General features: G+C 43.9%; 1 protein-coding gene across 8 annotated transcripts in view; it reads left to right on the top strand.

Annotated features, from left to right (window-relative positions):
- The first annotated feature begins 795 nt into the window (after positions 1–795).
- The window catches only part of NIN (ninein), a 111,670-nt gene continuing 89,873 nt past the window's right edge, over positions 796–22,592 (top strand). For 3 of the 8 annotated variants that reach the window (XM_003831729.7, XM_008957087.5, XM_008957083.5), the window contains exons 1-3: positions 796–952; positions 1,442–1,495; positions 9,876–10,079. In XM_003831729.7, coding sequence (XP_003831777.3) covers positions 9,897–10,079 — 183 coding nt within the window. In that variant the 5' untranslated portion in view covers positions 796–952; positions 1,442–1,495; positions 9,876–9,896. The remainder of the gene's footprint in view (positions 953–1,441; positions 1,496–9,875; positions 10,080–22,592) is intronic. The other 5 variants (XM_034937533.3, XM_008957088.5, XM_034937534.3 and 2 more) reach the window with 2 other exon arrangements.

Below are 22,592 nucleotides of genomic sequence, written 5' to 3'. Positions count from 1 at the left end.
TGCAGCTCAAAAAGAACCATGGCCTGGACTTGGGATCCTATTTGACTGCAATGAGGTCAGAAGTGTAGGGATGGGGGAGTGAGAATGGAGACTCTGGGGTAGGTAGGAGGCGATTAATATCGAGCAACTGTTGGGCTGGGAACCACCAACTCCAAGGAGTTTTCGTCCTGTGTGGCTTGCGACCGAGGGTTAGCTTCACCCGGAGAAGGCTGCACAGGGGCGGGAGCCTGTGAGGACGTGGTGGGCAGGTGCAGAAGCCAGTGTAGACCCGGCAGGAGGGTCGCGCTCGCTCTACAGGGTTCCGAGTCACTTCTAGAGCCCTTCTGCCTCCTGAACACCCTTTCCAATGTTGATGGCCAATCGACACCCGAGGGCTTGGAAATCCAGGGCCGCCCGGGAGCAGAAGAGGCACAGGGATCACCCCCTTAAAGTCCCGCTTGCTGAAGGCGGGGGCCCTTCCTCTGCGCGAAGACGCTGCGGCCCGAGTGTCCGCGGTGCGGGTGAGTGTAGGCGTGTTGGGAAAGAAAGGGAGGCGGACAGGCAAGGGGCGAGGGTGGCAGCGCCAGCCCCAGCTCGGCGGCGACCTCGGGGCGCCAGCCTCCTACACCCGCACCCGGAGCCCCGGCGTTTCTAACTTCAGATCTCGGAGGCGGGCGCTCGGAGGGGGAGGGCGCGTCTGCGAGGGCTCAGGCGGCGCCGCCCGCTCCTCCCTCGGCTGCCGGAGCCGCGCGGGCCGCAGAGGAGGAGCCGCGCCGGGGCCGGCGTCGCCCTGACTCCTCCTCCCCGCGCGGGCCCGGCCCTTCCTCCCCGGCGTCCAGAGCTCCGGGTGGCCGCGGCCGAGCCGGGAGCCGAGCGCGCTGGGCGCGGCCGTCCCGCTGCCGCCGCCAAGCCCGGAGTGCGCCAGCGGCCATGGTTCCCGCGGCGGCGCCGGGCGCCTGAGCCCCGGGACGCAGTAAGTGGCGCAACCCCGGGGACCCGGACCCACGGCCTGGGGGTGCACGGAGGCCTCGCGCTGCCCCCGCGCCGTCGGCGAGGCCCTGAGAGCCCGGAGCGAACTGGGCACCGGATCACTCGGGGGCTTCCCATTTGGGGTCCGGGGCCAGCGGGGCGCAATCCCTGCGGGCCGGGAGGAAGCGGCGGCCGGGCGGGAGGACGAGGCGGGGACGGGGCTGCTTCGGAGGCGGGAGGAGGGGCCGGTCCCGGAGGCGCGGGCTGCGCGGGCGGGGGGCGGGCCGGCGGGGGCGGGGAGGATGTGCGCTGCAGCCCGCGGCCCCCGAGAGCCGCGCTTTTGTAAGAGCTGGCCCCTTACATATGGAAATGACGCTCACGCGGGTCCCCATTCGCGTCCTTTTGAAGGACGCCCGCCCGGAACCGCTGCGCCGGCTGCGAAGTATTGTCCCGTTTCTCCAGCCCTAACAAAGCGTCCTCCTTCGCTTTGCAGAGCGCTGGAGGCGGGCTGCCGGCTGTGCGGGCGCTCCGGAGAGACCGACAGAAGGTAGGCGAGGGCGGCGGGGCCGGGGGAGCGCGCTGCCTGCCCACACAATGGGCTGTCTGAGGTTTCTGGTAGTGGCGATGGGCAGGCGAGTTGAGGACGCATCGCAGGTGGCCAGGGACTTGGGAGGCGCGCTTGTCCTGCGGCCGCACCTCCGCTTCCCCGCGCGGCAGCACCGCTGGGTTTGGGCACTTCCAGTACCCCCGACGCCCCGGCCGCCTGCCCGGAGCTGAAAGCCGCTTCTGTGCGTTGACCGAGAGCAGACTTGAGTCCCCGAGGGAGCAGAAGGGGTGGTGGTTCCGTTGGCATGTGCCGCCCGCACAGCCTTGTGATTGAGACGCTGCAGAGGAAACTGCATGGGGAAACCCGAGGTGTTAGCCTGGGCTGTCTGAGTAGCGGAGAGCTGCTTGGAGCCCGGAAAGTGGAGATTTTTGGAGGTGTGTGGGGTCGATGCGCGTAAACAGTTTCCCAGTATAATGCCCAGGAGAAGGGGAAAGAACAAAATGACATTTGGTTATTGCCTAAAAGGTGTGGCATGGAGGTATGGAGTGTCGGGGAAGGAAGCTTCCAGCGGCTAGGCTTCTGTAGCTACCGAAGCGGCCCCTGACAGAAGGACACTAGGTGATGGGAACAGTCACTGCTTCCAGCTCTCGCTGCGAAGTCAAAAGAGATAGAGACGGAAAGAGGCAATTTCCCTAACCCCAGCCCTGACAACCCGAGGTGAAGGCACCAACAAAATGGGAGCTGGAAAGACTGCCCTACCATATATCATGTTTCCAGACAACTTGGATATTATGAGATCTGCTTTCTGCTCCTAACTAGGACAGATCCTCTCCTGGTGTTGAGGACTTCTAAGATGGGCTTGCCATACAGCTCAACTCCTGAATTTATTACATCGAAACAGATTGCGTAGTTGTCTTTTGTGACTGACGTGGTAGCGTTGTAGGATGAGAATCCTGATAAAGTCCATCCTGACACATGAGGGAAGCCCCTGGAACCACGACGTTTCTCAGTTAGGTCCCCGTAAACACCATAACATACACACATGTTTGCATGATTCCGGAGGCTTGATGATCTAACAAGGAAAATTCCTTTTTTCTGTCAGTTTAATTTTACCTTGAGTCTTCTCTCGTGGTGAGCATATTATATAGGTGGCTGACCTGGAATATTGGTGGCTCTTGCTCTGGAGTTGAAGGGAGCTGAGGATTTCCAGAGTGTGTATAGGAGGAACATTACAGGCTGGCTGAAAAACGAGTTTGTGTGTTGTGGTCTCTTCAGCTATTGTCAGTGTCCTTTGGGAGGTGATGTGAACTGCCTGGGAATTTGTTTGCAGATTTGTTTATTTTCCCTGTTCTCTGGTGATTCTTTAGAGGGAAGCATTCCGCAGAGTGGGGAAAAGGTAGGATGAATGTTCCACAGGGTTGGACATCGGCAAAGTTATTACCAATACAGGGAAAGGCTTCACAGGGGGCAATAGAGAGGAAGCCATCATACAGTCTGCATTAAAATGTCAAGGATCAGTCATTTTAATAGGCACTTGCTCAGAATGGCGTGGGGTTCTTTTTTCTTATTTCTTTTTCATTTTAGATGTGTAATGACCCTTAATATCAAAAGATGTTAACTGTCACAGAGGGGGAGAATAGGGCTCCAGTGAATTCTGAACAGCCAATCTTAATTTAATAGGCAGTATTCTTATCATGAGTCAAATGTTCAAATAAATTGTTTTAAATGTCACTGCAAATGACTTTCTAAACTAACATTTCAACTATCTTGATGCTTCCATTTTATGTTGATAATGAAAATGCGTTTTATCAGTCTTACATTGATAAAGGGTGGGCAAGCTTAGCCAGAGCATTTTAGAAGGATTTAAACAGCGTGAAGCCTTTTTAGAAGGCTTATTTTTATAGATGCCAATTCATTTGTAAGCCAATAAATTATCTGGTTTGAATTCTAGCTATTGAACTTGCATCTGTTGGGCAGGGGCTTATGGAGAGACTTAGTGAAGCTTGCAAAAAGATTTTTATCCTATTTATGAATAAAATAGAATTTTGAAAAGATTATGAGATTCTGAAAGCGAGCATCCTTGTTTGAAATTAGGACACTTCTTTATTGCAATTTAAGTCAGCAATTAACCATTTATTCAAGCTTTTGGATGGAAAAATTACAAAGCATCTATCTATACCCTAATTCTCACTTTAAAAACAAAGTTGGGAAAATATTGTTCATAGACGTGAGAAGAGAAGATCACCTTCACTTACACCTCAGGGTACCATACTCATAGCCTCAGGCATCCTAAATGTGAGTCAATATGGCCTAAGAAGTGGAAGTTGTTATAAGCTTTCTCCTTTTTTTTTTTTTTTTTTGTAACAAACATGCAGCTCTGTTGTCTGCTTCTGTAATTTACTTAGTAGTTGATTACAGGTTATTGAATGCACATTGTGCCAGGCTAATGGCGTTTTTTTGTTGTGTGTTTTTTTTTTTTTTTTTTTTTTCCTGTAGCTAACCTGAGTTAACTACTTGATTGGGTAATCTACCAGTTATTAGGTTGAACAAAAGCATGGGTTTATTACATCCTTCAGGATAGTAAAATAATAAAGGTTGCTTACATTTTCGAATAAACGCTGATAGGATTCCCTTAGTTAAATATTATAGTGTAGTTGACAAAGGTTGTTATTTTTCTTTTTCTTTCTTTTTTTTTTTTTTTTTTTGATACGGAGTCTCTCGCTCTCGCCTGGGCTGGAGTGCAATGGCATGATCTCGGCACACTGCAACCTCCGCCTCCCAGGTTCAAGCAACTCTTCCGCCTCAGCCTCCTGAGTAGCTGGGATTACAGGTGTGCGCCACCACACCTAGCTATTTTTTTTTTTTTTGTATTTTTAGTAGAGACAGGGTTTCAACGTGTTAGCCAGGATGGCCCCAATCTCCTGACCTTGTGATCCACCTGCCTCAGCCTCCCAAAGTGCTGTGATTACAGGCATGAGCCCCCGCTCCCAGCCATTTTTTCAAATGTATTTAATGTGACTTTTTTCCTGTGCATTTAAGCTTTCGTGTTATATTTTTATATCATGATTTCATTCACAGTGATATTGTTGTGCTTTTGGTATCCAGCTAGAAGTGAGACACTGAGCAGAGAGGAGGCATTCTGACAGTAATCAGTTTGCTGCTAAGCAGCACTGGTTTTTGGCGGAAGTATTCTCCTATATAAACTCGTAAATGGCTGCAACTGCTTTTTCTATTGAGCTTTTACTAAACTTGAATTTATCCTTGTCACTCTTTCCTTTTATACTGAAAGTAGTCCAATATGGTGAGCCTGAAAATCTGTGCAGCCAATTAAAGTATTTGCAGAAAAGAAAGAAGAAAAAGAACACTTTAATTTGATCATTGGTGTTATTAGGCTCCGACTTGCCAAATGGTGAAAGCTAAAGGCATAAATGGAGAGCTTTGCCCAAGTGGGGTTTGTCGGTGTTCATCACGTCAGCTGTAGAGTAAGTAAATGAGTCACTGGTGGTCACTGCCTAGTCTGTGGACCCCCAACAGCTATGTCTGCACACAGGTCCAAAAGCATCTATTATGATGCCCTCTCAAGGAAAGCAGCTGAGCCGAGAGGGGCATGCAGACATTCCGCAGAGCTCTTCAGCTGCTGAACCATCTGGATGCGAAATAAAAGGCCTGGGCTAGGGGCTCTAGCATTGTGCATATTTATTACTTGGTTTTCACTTGCCAGACTTTGTCCCCTTTTCACTCGCCAGACTTTGTCCCCTTTTCACTCCCTCTGGCCCAGAACAGACATCCCCTTTAGCTGGGGTGTCATTCTTACAAGCTCCTTTCTGTACCTTGGTTGAACACTGAAAAGTTCATAAATCCACATATCCACTCATGATTCTAGCCACACCTCCACCTATTTAGTTTGCAGTCCTATTTGGCACTGTGATTTCATCAGCTGGGGTAATGAACACCACTGTCAGAGTCGGCAGCATTTTGGCAGCCTTATTTTGAGTTATTTGGAAGGAAAATGCTCAGAATAATTGTCATTATGGGTGGTTATTGAGTGGTAAATGTTTTGATTAATGGTTCTGTGCATCTGCTTCTTATTTAACCATCCCCAGTTAGAACTCCAAAATATTGCCCATACTGGTTCTTTCATTCCGAAAGAGTCATAAAGCCTTCTAACAATTTGATTGGAAAGGTAGATGGTGAGGAGAGGCCCAGGTTTATTATGGCAGGCTTCATAACACTGGAGCTCTTCTTTGCAATGTGAAGGAGAATTTCTCACTCAAAATGTAACTTTCTTAATCTCTGAGTAAGATTCCTGCCTCTGGTGGGTACCAGTTAGGGTCTGACTCTGAAAAGCACTGGATTGCACAGATTATACATACTTAAGTGTTTATTCAGGGGAAGTCATTTACGAATTATCAATTCCTGGACAATGCCCATTATTGAAGATAGGGGACACTTCATGATCATTTTTATATAAGAATTTATTTCTTTCATGCCCTAAATCCCAAAGCTGCTTTAGAAAAAAAAGGGAATGTGTATTCTATTTGTGTATCCCTGGTGCCTTGTAGGCTATAATTATTCAATAAATGGATCAAGGGAGGTAGGGAGGAAGGAACTCTGCTTCTCAATTCCAATTTGGAAAAGTTTGTGGCCATGGAGTGTTCTGTGGGGATTTCTACTGCTTAGTACTGTTCAACTGGCTAACACATAAAGGTGGAGATAAGTGGTTTGCCAACGGCATCATTTCAGAGGTCTCCTTCATGTGTTCTGTGTGCATGTGTAGGATTGAGGGATAATATAATTGAGTGTCACACTAGAGTGCAAATCTTGGCTCCACCCCCATTTTGTTCAAGGAGATTAATGCTGTATCCTTGGACAGTGGCTTAATTTTGTCAAGCCCCAATTTCTACATCTTGCATGGGAAAATGAGAAGATCCACTTCTAAGAATTGGGAGGATTAAATGAGATGATATACATAAAGTACTTAGTTTAGGCCAGACTCATAGTAAATGTTCAGAAGTAATTCCCAGTTACAGTGCAGCTTTCTGCTTTTATTTGACATTAAATTTATCAATAACCTGCTTTTAAAGATAGAGGAAGCTCTGAACATTACCTGCTGCCATTATCATTTAGTTATATAATGATGTTTATATACATAGTACACTCCCTGCCCATTCTCAGTCTGTTCTATAGCATTTCACATCTGCTTTGCTTCTTTGGAGGTAGATCTGTAGATAATTCACGTGTTACCTCCTCTTCAGTTTACCACTCCTTTGTAGCTGCAGGTATTCTTTTGGTTATCTTAAATTCCCTCTTGTATCAGCTTTCTCTGGAATTAGCCACTCTCGCTTGCTTGCCACATTTAACTCTCAGAACAAACCTTCCAGATGGATGTTGTTATTCTCATGCTGTAATCGAGGGGACTTGAGAAAGGTTTTAGTATAGATTCTCCTCCAAAGTTTCATCCCATAGCGAGACAATGCAGTCGAAGTTTGTGAATCCATTTACTTAATTACTAGCCTATTGAATTAAACTTCAGACAGCGCTGCATGGTACAGATTGGCAGTTGGTGTTGGCTTTCTACTTCTTGCTTATGAGGCTGAAAATGCCTTTGAGAAAGGGTGGGATGGGGGAAGTGGAGGTGTGTAGGTGGATGAAATAGGCATTCCAAAATTTTCATATGCCCATTTCTGTAGACCTCATTTAGGGTACGTTTCCTCTCAAGGAGTGATCCATACAGGAAGTCAATCCATGATATTTACCAAATCCCTGGCATGAAGAACAGACTGACTGTAGTATGCATTTGGGGGAAGATATAAAAGAAATAGGAGCGTGGATCTTACCATTAAAGAACTTTCTGCGAAGTGGGGAGAAAAAAAATTCTTGCACGTGAAATTACTGATGAACATTTGGGAAATAATATCAACCAGTAAAAATGCCTTCTGTGCCAGATGAGCACTGACAACTTGTCACCATGCGTAACATCTCCTGGACGTTTCAGCGTGAGCATTTGTTCCACAGGGGTGGTGCTTGTCTCCCCTTCAGTCAAGCACAGTGTTTTGAGAAGGAAGGAGATGAAATAAAGAGATAAAGAAAAGAAAGCTGCCATAAAATGAAAGAGGTTTGATTTAGTGAAAATCCAATGACCTCCCAAAGAGTGGGGCATGATAGTATATCAAATTCGACACCGTGGATAAGATCAGGGCTTCTCAGTACATCAGTGTTTTATTCCTCTCTTTCATTGGTTTAAGATGGACAAATCCCCGCCCCTTAAAAATAATTTTTAAAAAGGGAAGTGTTAGAATTCTTTCGCTTTTGAGTTTTTAAACATATATGCAAAATCAAGCAAAAGACGAGTCTTGCTTTTATGAGGTCGGTCAGATAACAGCCCAGGGGACTGTAAAACTCAGAGTGAGACTAAGAGCTACCGCAACACTGAAAATCCTGGAGCACCTTGGGGATTCTCAGCAGATCTTAGTTGACAATTAACTGGTGGACTCTAAGTGAATCTCGTTAGCGAAGTGTTGGCCTTGTCTAAATTCTTAACTCCTGTGGCTTTGCATAACAACTTGGTGTTTCTTTTCTGAGGCTTTGATGTTTATATAACACTCTCAACTTATTTTGAAAACATTTACATAGTGATTAGTTAACCCAACAGACCAATCCTGGGAAGACAGCCAGAGCCTGCAGCACCTTAGTAACAGAAAAACTGATAATTAGGAGAAGAGACCTGTCCAAGACCAGGAACCTGGACCAAAATTGTGCCATGTTGCTTTACTTTAATGAGTGGCCCCAGTAAAAACTGAGCTGTATGGCAGAGCTGTTCGCATTTATCTTCTGTGTCCACCCAGTTCTGCTGAAACCCCTGGCAAGATCGTGGCCCTGTTGTAGCTTGTCATGTTTTGAACAGCTGTCTATGGAAAGAAAGCAAACACAACCTAGAGCAACACTGATTTGTTTTAGAAAGCTCTTTTATTTTCAGTTCTGGCTGTGTTCAACATCTTAGCTTACGTTTTTCATGTTGTCATGATCTGCCGTACGGACGATCACCTCTAAGTTAGAGAGTTTTCTGTAATTTGGCTTGGATTAAAGATGCTTGGTTAGTGAAAGCTGCTGCTTTTTTTATAGTCAAAGGACTGGTTCTGAGAGCCTTGTTGCAGATGGCTGAGGTCACCGTCCCAAGGGTGTATGTCGTGTTTGGCATCCATTGCATCATGGCGAAGGCATCTTCAGATGTGCAGGTTTCAGGCTTTCATCGGAAAATCCAGCACGTTAAAAATGAACTGTCAGGCAAGGAAAAAAAAAAAAAACAGATTTCATTAGTAAAATACGATCTACCTGGAATTTTATGATGTATATTTTTAACAAAAATGACTCAGTTATTGACGTCTCCAAGTTTTTACTGATCCTAAGGACAGTGGCAAAATGGAAAGCCTGGAGTATGGGTAGGTGAGAGAGACGGAACACAGGTTAACCAGGCATAAAGAGATGAGATGCTTTAGTGAGTGGAGGTTCCCTGAGATGCTGTATGATTCATATAAACCAGTCTGTGGCTCCTTTAAACCTCACTGTCTGAAAGGTTGAAATAGTGTCTTCCCCTTTCTCTAGGCAACTAAGCATTACCTAAAACTCGCTGGGACTAAAGCAAGCTTCTGGGAATATTCTTCCCATCACACCTCATGTAATTGCACCAGTGAAGTTAATTGAGTTGCTTTTTGAGGAATTTGTGTAAAAGGCATTTAGTTTCATGTAAAACAGGGAGGTGGTTTTGTAGCAGACGTCGTGTTCATTTAGTGCCTCTTGCTGCAGCCCTCCAGTCTAGCTATGATGGGGGCCATCTAAGCTGAATGAAGTAGAACGAATCAGCTTGGCCACGCTGACTGATTGCAACATCGGGGCAGGTTGTCTAAAGCTTGCCAGCTAGCATGGAAGCTCTGACCATGCAGTCTGCTGGCGCTAACAATTAGTTCACTTGAATAGTCTTGCTGTCAAAGTGGCTTTTCACCTTCTTAAAATCCTGGGCTAGAAGAGCTGGGAGAGAACCACCTTCAGCCTTGAGTTTGGCAGTCTGGCTGTCCGCCTGAGAACCAGGCAAGAGAGGAGGGTGTCTTCTACTGTACGTGACCCTCTCATTCTGGTAATTTTGCTCCCAGTGTGATCTGAGCTTATGTATATGCCCCTGATGTGAGTGCATGCAGGAGTATCACTGGCCAGGGCTGGTCCTACAGAGACTGGGGGTCTTGCTGTGGGGTGCATCAGAAACTGGGTGTTCCCGAGCATTCCCTAGAGACTGGTGGGGTACAGAGAACGGGAATGTGCCAGGTGGTGACCACGGTAGGACTGGAGAGGCTGCCACAACCTGTCCTTGTCTCTGTCTTACACACAGGTGAGCACTGTGGGCTATGGGATGGATGAGGTGGAGCAGGACCAGCATGAGGCCCGACTCAAGGAGCTGTTTGACAGTTTTGACACGACGGGCACAGGGTCCCTGGGGCAGGAGGAACTCACCGACCTTTGCCACATGTTGAGCTTGGAGGAGGTGGCCCCAGTGCTGCAGCAGACATTACTTCAGGACAACCTCTTGGCCAGGGTAAGGTCTGGGGAAGAACATGGCTATGGGAAGTGGGGTGCGGTTTCTGCCGGGGTGCTGGGGGTGGGGCGGACCACACATGTTGCAACTTGTTTCTAGCATCCTGGCTGTTACATGATAAAAAGAAGAATGTAATGGGTGTGACATCACAGTCCAGTTTGCTAGGGTGACAAGAGCCTGCTTTAATTTGTGCTCTGGAATTATGGTGTACAGTGAGCATCTTAGATGAAGAGGTAATGAAAGGATGTTTTCCAACTTTTGTCTTGTTCTTTGTGGTTTATTTTATTGACTCCACATTCATCACTGGGACAGAAAGGAGGAGGGTGAGATTTCCATTGAAGAGAAAGAAAATGCAGTAAGAAAGCTATTGTTATGACTTTTACTCCCAGTGAAGCTATTTCTTGTGTGGATTATTTCTGGGTGAAGTATTAATTAAACTTTCTACCCAGGAAATAAGACAGCAGGGTAAATAAATACAGTGCAGGTTCATTTAAAACCCAGCACAGCTTGCTTCCAGCAGGGATGTGTGTGTGCACGCCAATGTTAACCTCTGTGTTTGATGACAAATAGTCATGTTATTACCATAGATCAAGTCACAGATGTGAGTAAGAAGTGAGAGAGGGTCTTTTTTTCCTCTTGCCAATGGTGGATATTTGATCTGCCATGACCTGAGATTGCCTTCAATTCTCCTCATTATAATTAATAGCTTTTATTATTTGCCTTATTTATAATTAATAGCTATTTATAATCAATAGGTTTATATGGCTTTGAGTCAAGTCTCTTGCTGTTGGATTTTGGAATGATGAGAGAAAAAGATGGACAACACTTTTTGCCGTCTGTTGCTTCATTCTGGTTTTTATCACATATAAATTGAGGAAGCAGTCGTGAGGCTTAACTTTATTCTAGTGACTGAGCTTCCTTTTCTTCATTTCATTTTCACTGTCTTTTAGCTGACAAGAGAGGTAAGTGACTTCAGATATAGTACCATGTATTGGCTTTCTGTAACCTGAGACAGACAGGAGTAGCCATCATCCTGAAATTCATGTGCAAAAGATGATATTCTCAGGCACTTGGCACATGAGTGTGATGTTAAATGGGACTCACACTTGAAAAAAATATGTGACTTCTTTGCAAAAACTGGAGCCATTCTTGGCCTCTTGTGGCGGGGGGAGGGTTAGCTGTCTATACATACATGTGGTCCCCATAAAATGCTAAAAATCTTGCTTTAATAATCTTAAAATGAAGCTTCGAAGATTGAACCATTTGCTCCTCATGCACTCACATATTTTCCAGTTCCGCCTCAGTCTTAGACTCTGTGGGTAGCAAAAAAACTGGCATCTCCCAGTATGGTCCTTGGGGATCTCAGTACTTTTGGTGTCTAAAGGATAGTATCAGTGGGCTGATCTGTTTTAATGCTCATTAAAGTCTGAAAAGGCATGATACAACTAAGGTTTCCTTGAGTGGTTTTCCTAGAGTCTGCGTAAATATGGAATGCCACGCCGTAAACAGACTGCACCTTGGCAGCAGGTCAATGCTTTGCTCTCCAGATGTTGCACATCTTTGCCCTCATTTGGTAGACTCAAACAGGGAGCAGTTATTGATTGATTTGTTAACGACTTGACACTACCAGCTTGCTTCTGACGCTTGCTATTTGCCTGAATAATGAATACTTAAGTGGTCTATAGTGTGATATTTACTTAGTGAGCCAGTGATAAAAGTTAAATAGATGGATGCATATTGATTTCATGTGGGAGGTCCCTGGTGATAGTCTTGAGAGTGGGGGGGTTGGCATGAGTTAATGCACTACTGTTAAATTTGCATTTTTTAATGAAACCAAATTATTCTCCTCAGATGATCACACAGACTTGGCCATATGCTATTAAGATACTCTATATGGTCTATAATTTTAAATTATAAGAAAAAATGCCATAGGATTCACTGGAGCCATCCAAGTGTTATCATTTTCATGATGCGTACAGTAGGGATTATAGTTGTAAAATTATAAGTGGTTTTTACTGCCAGTCATCTTTCTTCTCTTTAGAAGATATTTGTAGAAAAACTTATAAGGGTTAGCAGCTTGGTTTAATTAAAAAAGAAAGAAAGAAAGGGTAGCATAACAAATCTGAATATATTAATCTATTCATTAATTCAACACATATGTATTGTGTGTGTCCTGCCTGTCAGGCATTCCTGTAGTCTTATGGCATGGGATCTGTATTAGTCCATTTTCACGCTGCTGATAAAGACATACCCGAGACTGGGTAATTTATAAAGAAAAAGAGGTTTAAGTGACTCCCAGTTCCTTGTGGCTGGGGAGGCCTCACAATCATGGTGGAAGGTGAGAGAGAATGAGAAGATGAGAGACACACCTTACGTGGTGGCAGGCAAGACAGAATGAAAGCCGAGCAAAAGGGGAAACCCCTTATAAAACCATCAGATCTCGTGAGACTTATTCACTACCCCAAGAACAGTATTGGGGAAACTACCCCCACAGTTCAATTATCTCCCACTGGGTCCCTCCCACAACACATGGGAATTATGGGAGCTATAATTCAAGATGACATTTGGGTGGGGACACAGCCAAACCATATCAGGGTCCAAGTTATTTATATTTACATTTACTGTAAACTACAGTTTTCCATTAAGTTGGCTTTTGGCTGCATTAGTATCCATCAACTTCCTGGATGCTTCTGGCTTTAATTTTGTCTTTTAAATCTTAATGAATATAATTTTTAAATCAAATACAACTTCCAAGTTTCCTCTATGTTGACTTAGGCTGAATTATCTTAATGAAGATAATTTTTAAATCAAATACAAATCCACCTTACCTCTATTGGACTTGGGCTGAATTAATCCTTTTTTTCTTGAAAAAGAAGTAAGATGGAAAGCATTGTCTCGCTCAACCAGGAATGCAAACATTGTGTATTTATTTTTAAATATTACAACGCATCTTCAATAACCTGTTTTTTTTTTTTTGAGGCCTAGTGTTTAATAGTTGTTAATGAAAGCAACTTAAATCAACTTGCCATTTCTATGTGTTTTACCAATAGGTCATTTTCCCCCAAATTATTTTTCAATCCATTTGTCTTGCTTTATAGCTTGAAACCATATTCACCTGAGCAAGGTGGTTACTGTACAGGTGTTTGAAATGCGTAAAGCTTGTGGATCCCTGATTTGAAGGAAAAGGGATATTGCCGATATGTGTTTACCACTAGGTTATGAAAAGAGTTCCATCATATCTTTGTCATCAGTTAAGCACCTGTCAGCTAGATGAGGCCTCATCACAAGGGGCTTCTCAAGACACCGAAAAACCTACAATCTAGTCGGGTAATATACATGGCAAATGAGTAGCACGGGGAGCAAATACTACAAAAATCGAGGGGAACCATGAACCAAGTTTTATCCAAGCAATCATACTAATTGTAGATGCTTAAATGAAGTGTTTCTGCATACCTCTCTATCTCCTTTATTAGAAATCAGGACATGAAGATAATTTGCCTTGGTTTTGTTGAAACATTTAGTTATATCCAGTGTTGTTGTTTTTTTTTTTGACAGAGTCTCTCGCTGTCGCCCAGGCTGGAGTGCAGTGGCGCAATCTCGGCTCACTGCAAGCTCCGCCTCCCGGGTTCACGTCTTTCTCCTGCCTCAGCCTCCCGAGTAGCTGGGACTACAGGCGCCCACCAACACACCCGGCTAATTTTTTGTATTTTCAGTAGAGACAGGGTTTCACCATGTTAGCCAGGATGGTCTCGATCTCCTGACCTCGTGATCCGCCCACCTCGGCCTCCCAAAGTGCTGGGGTTACAGGCGTGAGCCACCGTGCCCGGCCATATCCAGTTTTAAAAATGCATTCTTGGCCAGGCACGGTGACTCACGCCTGTAATCCTAGCACTTTGGGAGGCTGAGGCAGGTGGATTGCCGGAGCTCAGGAATTCGAGAGCAGCCTGGGCAACACTGAAACCCTGTCTCTGCTAAAAATGCAAAAAATTAGCCGGCGTGGCAGTGGGCGCCGGTAATCCTAGCTACTCGGGAGGCTGAGACAGGAGAATTGCTTGAACTCGGGAGACAAAGGTTGCAGTGGGCCGAGATCACGCCATTGTACTCCAGCCTGGCGACAGAGCGAGATTCCGTTTCAAAAACTCCTTACGTAGTATACCAACTTTGAGACAAAACAGCCCCTGAAGTTCTGAGGAGTTGCATTGCTATATTCTTAATATGAATTTGGATGCTGAAATACCCTATGTCCCTGGCACACTTTAAAGTGAGAATAAGCCTCCAGGCAGCAGAATCACCATTGGTTTCTAGAGTCCCGTAGGTACATGGACTTTGGTAATCAAAGACATGTTGAAATTTTTAGTATTAAAATTTGATAGCTGTACAAATATATATAATTTAGCTCAATTGTCTTACATTTCTGAAAGGGTTTGAGGTTCTTTCTAAATTTCTTGATAAATTTCATGTGGTGGATTTGTTTCCAACTCAAAAGCTTTTTAAGATTTATTTTTCTTATATACATTTTAATCATTTGAAGTGTAAATCAAAAATGGAGAAGTACTTTCTTGTAGTGCTTATTTGGACTTGTTCTCTGTATGCAAAATTACATTCAATATTAACTGCCATTAGTTTGTAATCGTGGTGCTGCTGATGGGGTTGTCATAATATAACTCATACAAAAGTCAGACTGGTTGTCTCTGATTTGTGGAAGGGAGGCTAGGGAGACTTAAATCTGTGAAGGGAAATGGCCTATGCTGTGGGAGAGAAAAGATAGCTAGGAGGAGGTTTTTTGCATATGTAGACTTGGATCTAGTCTCTAGGTTTGAACTCCTAAGGGTCTGTGGTTCCCCATTTATAAACAAGAAGACCTGATTAGGAGACTGCTCAACTTGCTTTGACTCTGTATTAATGCTTTCTCATCAAACTCATTGCAGAATTAAGTGCGTTTTTGTGTACAGTACATCGTTGTGTCTGTCAGAGATATTTAGTGTGACAGGGATCAAGAGGGGAGAGCTGTTGGGAAGGCCTGGACTTAGAACAGGCAGGGAGGAACAAATGCTAAATGGCCATTCTCTTCTACCGACCTGATTTTATAATGCCTTATTTCTATGATTAGGGATGCTCATTAGATTTCATCATTATTTCACGGATACTTTTATGAGTAGCTTCCTGTCTGGACAGAGGGGACTTAAACTTCTTCAGTGTCTGTCTCAGATTTTAGACCTCAGCGTTCATCTGACAGAGAAACCTTGGCTTTTGCAAGGTCAGATGACTCATTTGAGTCAGTGCCAGGATGGGATCCTGGATTTCCCAGCCCCTGCATTTGAATACATATCTGCACAGTTTCCTCAAACTCCAAATATGCAAAAGTGAATCTCCATTCCCTCACCCTGCTCCCCAAACACTACCCCCACCACATGAAGATAGTATACAGTTAGAGCACAGGCTTTGAAGGCAGTCCTGGATTCAAGTTTCACTTCTTGTCACATTATTTTTCCCTTCAACTTTGATTTTAAACTCTGGGGTACACGTGCAGGATGTGCAGGTTTGTTACAAAGGTAAATGTGCCATGGTGGTTTGCTGCACAGATCAACCCATCACCTAGGTATTAAGCCTGGCATCCATTAGCAATTTTTCCTGATGCTCTCCCTCCCCCCACCTCACAGGTCCAATGTGTGCTGTTCCCCAGCCACCCCCTACCTCCTGCCAATTAGTCCATGTGTTTTCATTGTTCACCTCCCACTTATAAGTGAGAACATGCGGTGTTTGGTTTTCTGTTCCTGCTTTAGTTTGCTGAGGATAACGGCTCCCAGCTCCATCTATGTCTTGCAAAGGACATGATTTTGTTCATTTTGTTTTGTTTTTTTGACATGGAGTCTCGCCCTGTCGCCCCAGGCTGGAGTGCAATAGTGCAATCTCAGCTCACTGCAACCTCTGCCTGCTGGGTTCAAGTGATTCTGCCTCAGCCTCCGGAGTAGCTGGGATTACAGGTGCATGCCACCACGCCCAGCTAATTTTTTGTATCTTTAATAGAGATGGGCTTTCTCCATGTTGGCCAGGCTGGTCTCAAACTCCTGACCTCAAGATCCGCCCACCTTGGCCTCCCAAAGTGCTGGGATTACAGGCCTGAGCCACCATGCCCCACCGATTTTGTTCCTTTTTGTGGCTGCATAGTATTCCATGGTATATATGTACCACATTTTCTTTATCCAGTCTATCATTGATGGGCATTTGGGTTGATTCAGTGTCTTTGCTATTGTGAATAGTGCTGCAATGAACATATGCATGCATATATCTTTATAATATAATGACTTATATTCCTTTGGGTGTATACTTAGTAATGGGATTCCTGAGTCAAATGGTATTTCTGCCTCTAGATCTTTGAGGAATCACCACACTATCTTCCGCAATGGTTGAACTAGTTTACACTCCCACCAACAGCATAAAAGTGTTCCTTTTTCTCCACAACCTCACCAGCATCTGTTGTTTCTGGACTATTTATTGATTGCCATTCTGACTGGCATGAGGTGGCATCTCATTGTGGTTTTGATTTGTATTTCTCTAATGATCAGTGATGTTGAGCTTTTTTTCATGTTTATTGGCTGCATGAATGTCTACTTTTGAGAAGTGCCTGTTCATGTCCTTTGCCCACTTTTTAATGGGGTTGTTTGTTTTTTTCTTGTAAATGTGTTTAAGTTTGTTGTAAAGTCTGGGTATTAGACCTTTGTCAGATGGATAGATTGCAAAAATTTTCTCCTATTCTGTAGGTTGTCTGTTCACTCTAATGATAGATTATTTTGCTATGCAGAAGCTCTTTAGTTTAATTAGATCTCATTTGTCAATTTTTGCTTTAGTTGCAATTGCTTTTGGCATTTTTGTCATGAAATCTTTGCCCATTCCTATGTCCTGAATGGTATTGCCTAGATTTTCTTCTAGGGTTTTTATAGTTTTGGGTTTTACATTTAAATCTTTAATCTACCTTGAGTTAATTTTTGTATAACGTGTAAGGAAGGGGTCCAGTTCCAATTTTCTGCATATTGCTAGCCAGTTCTCCCAGCACCATTTGTTAAATAGGGAATCCTTTCCCCACTGCTTGTTTTTGTCAGGTTTGTCAAAGATCAGATGGTTGTAGGTATGCAGTCTTATTTCTGAGTTTTCTATTCTGTTCTATTGGTCTATGTGTCTGTTTTTCTATCAGAACCATGCTGTTTTGGTTACTGTAACTTTGTAGTACAGTTTGAAGTGGGTAGCGTGATGCCTTCAGGTTTGTTCTTTTTGCTTAGGATTGTCTTGGCTATTCAGCTCTTGCCACTTTTTAACCATATGAACACGTTATCTTAAATACTCTGAGCCTCAGATTTTTCATCAGTGTAATGGGAAGACTATTTCCCTTACAAGATTGTGATGAAGGTGGACTAAGATTTGTGTGTATCAAAGGCTTATCATAGTGCCAAGGACACCGTTAACTTGCTGTATTTGGCTGTATGCTCCTTTCCCCTACCCTCTACACACCCAGAATGGCTCTTTGATAAATAGTGACTTCCTAGTAATGATTTACCAAGAAACATGGTTAGAGTGAAGAGTAGATTTGCTAGAAGTTCTCTTGCGTGGTGGTGATTTGAATTCATTTCCATCTGTAAACAGGATTCCTTGGACCAGTCTTGGAGTACAGCTTCATATAGTTGCTTTAGGTTTTATAAACCTACCTTTTAAAATAGCCTTTGCCTCTCTCTACATTGTCTGCAGTAAATTAAGTTACAATATTATAATTTAATAAATGAATATTAAATATAATAATATGAAGTTAACAATTCAAGTTACAATGACCTGAATACTTTATTTAAAATAAAATATAAGTGTATCTTTCATTATGAAACTGCCTCTTTTTTAGTCTATGTCATTTCTCTTTGCATAATGCTGTAAGCATTTTCCCATGCATTGACTTCTGATAAGTCCATATTTCTGTAGCTGTTTCAATTAACACAGTGTTTTGAATCTTCTTTCATTAATTTCTCTTTATATTAGTAAAGACAAATCTACTAAGTTTGTATTAGTTACATAGACCTTTGTCTTGTTTCATAAACTCACCTTGTTCAGTGCTAGTTTGAGTTCTCCCACCTTGGGTCTATTTCCAGTAGTGCCTGCACACATGTGGAAACTGCATTTGATCTCCATGATTGCACGAGATGAGTTTATGCAACATTAGTTTCCTTATTCCACTTCCTGTTACAGGGTTTTTTTGTGTGTGTGGTTTGAATTTGTTTCTTGTGTGGTGCTTAAGTTCTTTTTCAAAAAAAAGCAAATTGCGTTTCTAAAAAAGCATTCATATGAAATGTGAAGAGGAAAAGTAATGAGGTAAATTTCTCCTAAGAGGTGGTGACACATGACAAAAAATATCAGACTTGACTGGTCTTTCTCTTAATTTAGTTTAAATGTCGTGTATTTTTCGTCAGTCGTGTAATTTTCCCATTGCTGCAAACTGCCCGTTGAGGCATACAAGGTATAGGAATGCTTGTAAAATGAATGGCAGCAATTATTATTCAAATGAAGAGGTACCAACCAGTGTATGCACAATTTGGAAACTTGTTACCTTGTGAGACTTAATTGTATTGTATATTTATGAAGATTTCTACTTTTTAACAAAATACAATAGTAAAGCTCCCTTGGAGGAGAAAGATGGTACTTAAAACATTGCAGTTGCTGAACATAGTTAGCCCACCGGTGGGGGTGTTCATCAACATTTCGGTTCTGGGTTGTGTCCTAAGGGGCTTTTCCACCACATCAGTATTCATGAGCATTGATGGAAAATAGCGGTCGCCTCCTCCACAAGAGAACTATCTCTTTGAAAGATGAGGCATTTACTGCTATTTAAATCCAAGGGCCCAGTGTCTACACTTGCAAGAAGGAAAATAAAGATCAATGCAAGACTTAAGCTGCTCTAATGGTTTGGGCCAGCTGCTGTGTGGTGTGTGAATTTTCGGACTTTTTGTTGGGAAAAGAGGAATTCAACCAAGTAGACGTTATTGGGCTCTGAAGAGCCTCTGAGTTAATAATTCTGTTTAATCTTTTATAGAGCCCATTTTCATCTAAAATGAGGCTGATTTACTACATCGTAAATAAATTTTGGAAACCTTTAATCTCTGTCTGTGAAGATTTGAGAGAATTCAAGCATTGCAAAACTGTCCCTCTTTTCCTCCCTATTGGCCAAGTAGGACATGCTTGTTTATCAGAGGCCCCTACCAGCTTTTGTCTCTCTCAGGCACATACCAGCTTCTATCTTGTAGTTACTAATAAACCTTCCTCTCTTTTTCCCCATTCCACCCTTCCACTTTCTGGAATCTATGGGGTAGCTGATAAACTCCTTGAGGGCAGAGGTTATGTGTCTTCTTGATCATGTATCTCCTGATCCTGCCTTATACTTGGTGTGTGCTTTACACCTGGTGGCTTCGTGTGAAAGTTGAGGATTTGACTTCCAGCAGCAAGGGATTTCCCTGAGGGGTCAGACCAAGAGGGAAGTGGGCCTGAGCCAGGCAGGCTTGCTGGGCTCTGATGAGTCCAGTCAGAGTCCTGGTGCATGCTTTTTCTACCTCTCACGTTTCAATTTTGAGGTAGGGTCTCTGCCTTGACTGTGTCACATGGATATTGTGAGATTCAAATGACAAAATGTCTAGGAAAGAATGAACCTACGATAATATCGTCATTCATCTAGCATTATCCATGACCCACATTCGTAAAAAAAATTTTTTTTTTCAGAGACAGAGTCTCGCTCTGTCACCCAAGCTGGAGTGCAGTGGCGTGATCTCAACTCACTGCAATCTCCACCTCCTTGGTTTAAGCGATTCTCCTGCCTCAGCCTCCTGAGTAGCTGGGACTACAGGCCCTGCCACCACGCCCAGCTACATTTTTTTTTTTTTTTTGGAGACGGAGTCTCGGCTCACTGCAAGCTCCGCCTCCCGGGTTCACACCATTCTCCTGCTTCAGCCTCCCGAGTAGCTGGGACTACAGGCGCCCGCCACCACGCCTGGCTAATTTTTTGTATTTTTAATAGAGACGGGGTTTCACCACGTTAGCCAGGATGGTCTCGATCTCCTGACCTCATGATCCGCCCACCTCGGCCTCCCAGAGTAAATTTTTTTAGTAGAGATGGGATTTCACCGTGTTGCTAAGGCTGGTCTCAAACTCCTGAGCTCAGGCAATCAGCCCGCTTTGGCCTCACAAAATGCTGGGATTACAGGCGTGAGCCACTGCAAAAGCCCATAAAATTGTTTAATACCTGGATCTTTTACCCCATTTAATGGTAGACCAAAAAAAAAAAAAAAAGCTTGACCATTGGGGATTTAAAATTTTAGTTTTATCATATACAAGAGTGTATTAAATACAACTAGATTGTTCTTGATCATTTCAAATCTCCTGACCCATTAGTTTTTCTTCTGTGTTGTAAGAGTAATACCCTCAAGGCCGGGCGCGATGGCTCACACCTGTAATCCCAACACTTTGGGAGGCCGTGGCGGGTGGCTCACCTGAGGTCAGGAGTTTGAGACCAGCCTGGACAACATGGTGAAACCCCGTCTCTACTAAAAACACAAAAATTAGCTGGGCGTGGTGGTGGGTGCCTGTAATCCCAGCTACTCATGAGGCTGAGGCAGGAGAATTGCTTGAACCCGGGAGGTGGAGGTTGCAGTGAGCCAAGATTGCGCCACTGCACTCCAGCCTGGGTGACAAGAGCAAGCCTCCATCTGAAAAAAAAAAAAAAGTAATAGCTTCAGGATTCACTTAATGAATCCTTGCCTCAACACTAAGCATGGATACATGCCCCAACACCAGACAACCCCAGCCTATTAAGTTTTTGAATGCACATGTTGTCTTTTTTTATAGTTTATGTAGTTTTTAATAGAGTTTTAAAGGCTGGGCGTGGTGGCTCACGCCTGTAATCCCAGCACTTTCGGAGGCCAAGGTGGGCAGATCACGAGGTCAGGAGATCGAGACCATCCTGGCTAACGCAGTGAAACCCCGTCTCTACTAAAAATACAAAAAAAATTAGCCAGGCATGGTGGTGTGCGCCTGTAGTCCCAGCTACTCGGGAGGCTGAGGCAAGAGAATGGCGTGAACCCAGGAGGCGGAGCTTGCAGTGAGCCAAGACACGCCACTGCACTCCAGCCTGGGCAACAGAGCCAGACTCCGTCTCAAAAAAAAATAATTAATAAAAAAAAATAGAGTTTTAAAAACACCTTTGTAAAGTGTAAGAAGTATTATACTTTATTTTTGTTTGAAGGAGGATGGTTAATATCTTTCCTCCATCTCAATATGTCAATAATTGCTTCTTTTTATTTTATATTTTTTGAGATGGAGTCTTGCTGTGTTATCAGGCTGGTCTCAAACTCCTGGCCTCAAGCAGTTCTCTTATTTCAGCCTCCCAAATAGCTGGGATGACAGGTGCACGCTACCACACCTGGCTAATATGTTAATAATTACTCCTCGTACTTTTAGCTTGGAGTGCCCCTGTCTTTTATTTCCTGCTTCCAATCTGCAGTGAGTTGGGAAGCAGGATTATGAAGTTTATAATAATCAGGTAGGGTAGGAATGTAGAAAATACTGAGTTGGTCCTGTGGCATTTTCTTTTTTTTTTTTTTTTGAGACGGAGTCTCACTCCGTCGCCCAGGCTGTAGTGCAGTGGCCCAATCTTCGTTCACTGCAAGCTCCGCCTCCCGGGTTCATGCCATTCTCCTGCCTCAGCCTCCCGAGTAGCTGGGACTACAGGCGCCCACCACCACGCCCAGCTAATTTTTTGTGTTTTTAGTAGAGATGGGGTTTCACTGTGTTAGCCAGGATGGTCTCGATCTCCTGACCTCATGATCCACCCGCCTTGGCCTCCCAAAGTGCTGGGATTACAGAGTCCTGTAGCATTTTCTACAGGATGAGTGCCTGGGCTTTATGACACCTCCCTCAGCTTTTGATCCCATGTGTTTCTTTCCTGGTTGTCTGTAGTACTCTAGATAGGTGAGGCTGTGAAATAAACTCCATATAAATGAAGCTTATACAGTCTCAAAAGCTTGTGTGTTTGTCATACCATATTCAAGGGATACTTAGGCCTCATGTAAAGCCTTGGAAGTTTATTAGGATTAATTCCAGATTATAGATGCCTTCGTCCTGTGTCAGGGAAAGTAAAATTCAGGTACATGCACTACTGAGTGACCTTCAAACAATGAATTGAACTATGTGAGGACCAAATTCAGGAAGGTTATTTCCAGTGGCCTCCATCAAAACTTACACCTTTAGAAGACCCCGGGGAGACCCACAGAGTCAAGTTAGAGAATCTGAAATCTTCCAAACACCTTCCTTTTGAAAGAGAACCTTCTTCATGTTCAACTTGTAACTCTAGCAAGGAGAGACTTACGTTTCATTCAGTCCCCTCCATTAATATCCTTAAGAGAGAGAGGAAACCTAGAGTTACAGGTCCCTAAATATAGCAAACTGGATCAGTTTCTCTGATGCTGGGCAACTCTTCAGATCCTGGAGGAG

The sequence above is a fragment of the Pan paniscus genome, chromosome 15 (genome assembly GCF_029289425.2).
Source record: "Pan paniscus chromosome 15, NHGRI_mPanPan1-v2.0_pri, whole genome shotgun sequence".
In the NCBI taxonomy this organism is placed as follows: Eukaryota; Metazoa; Chordata; class Mammalia; order Primates; family Hominidae; genus Pan; species Pan paniscus.
Note: the sequence above shows the minus strand (reverse complement) of the source record. Positions and strands in the feature narration are given on the sequence as shown.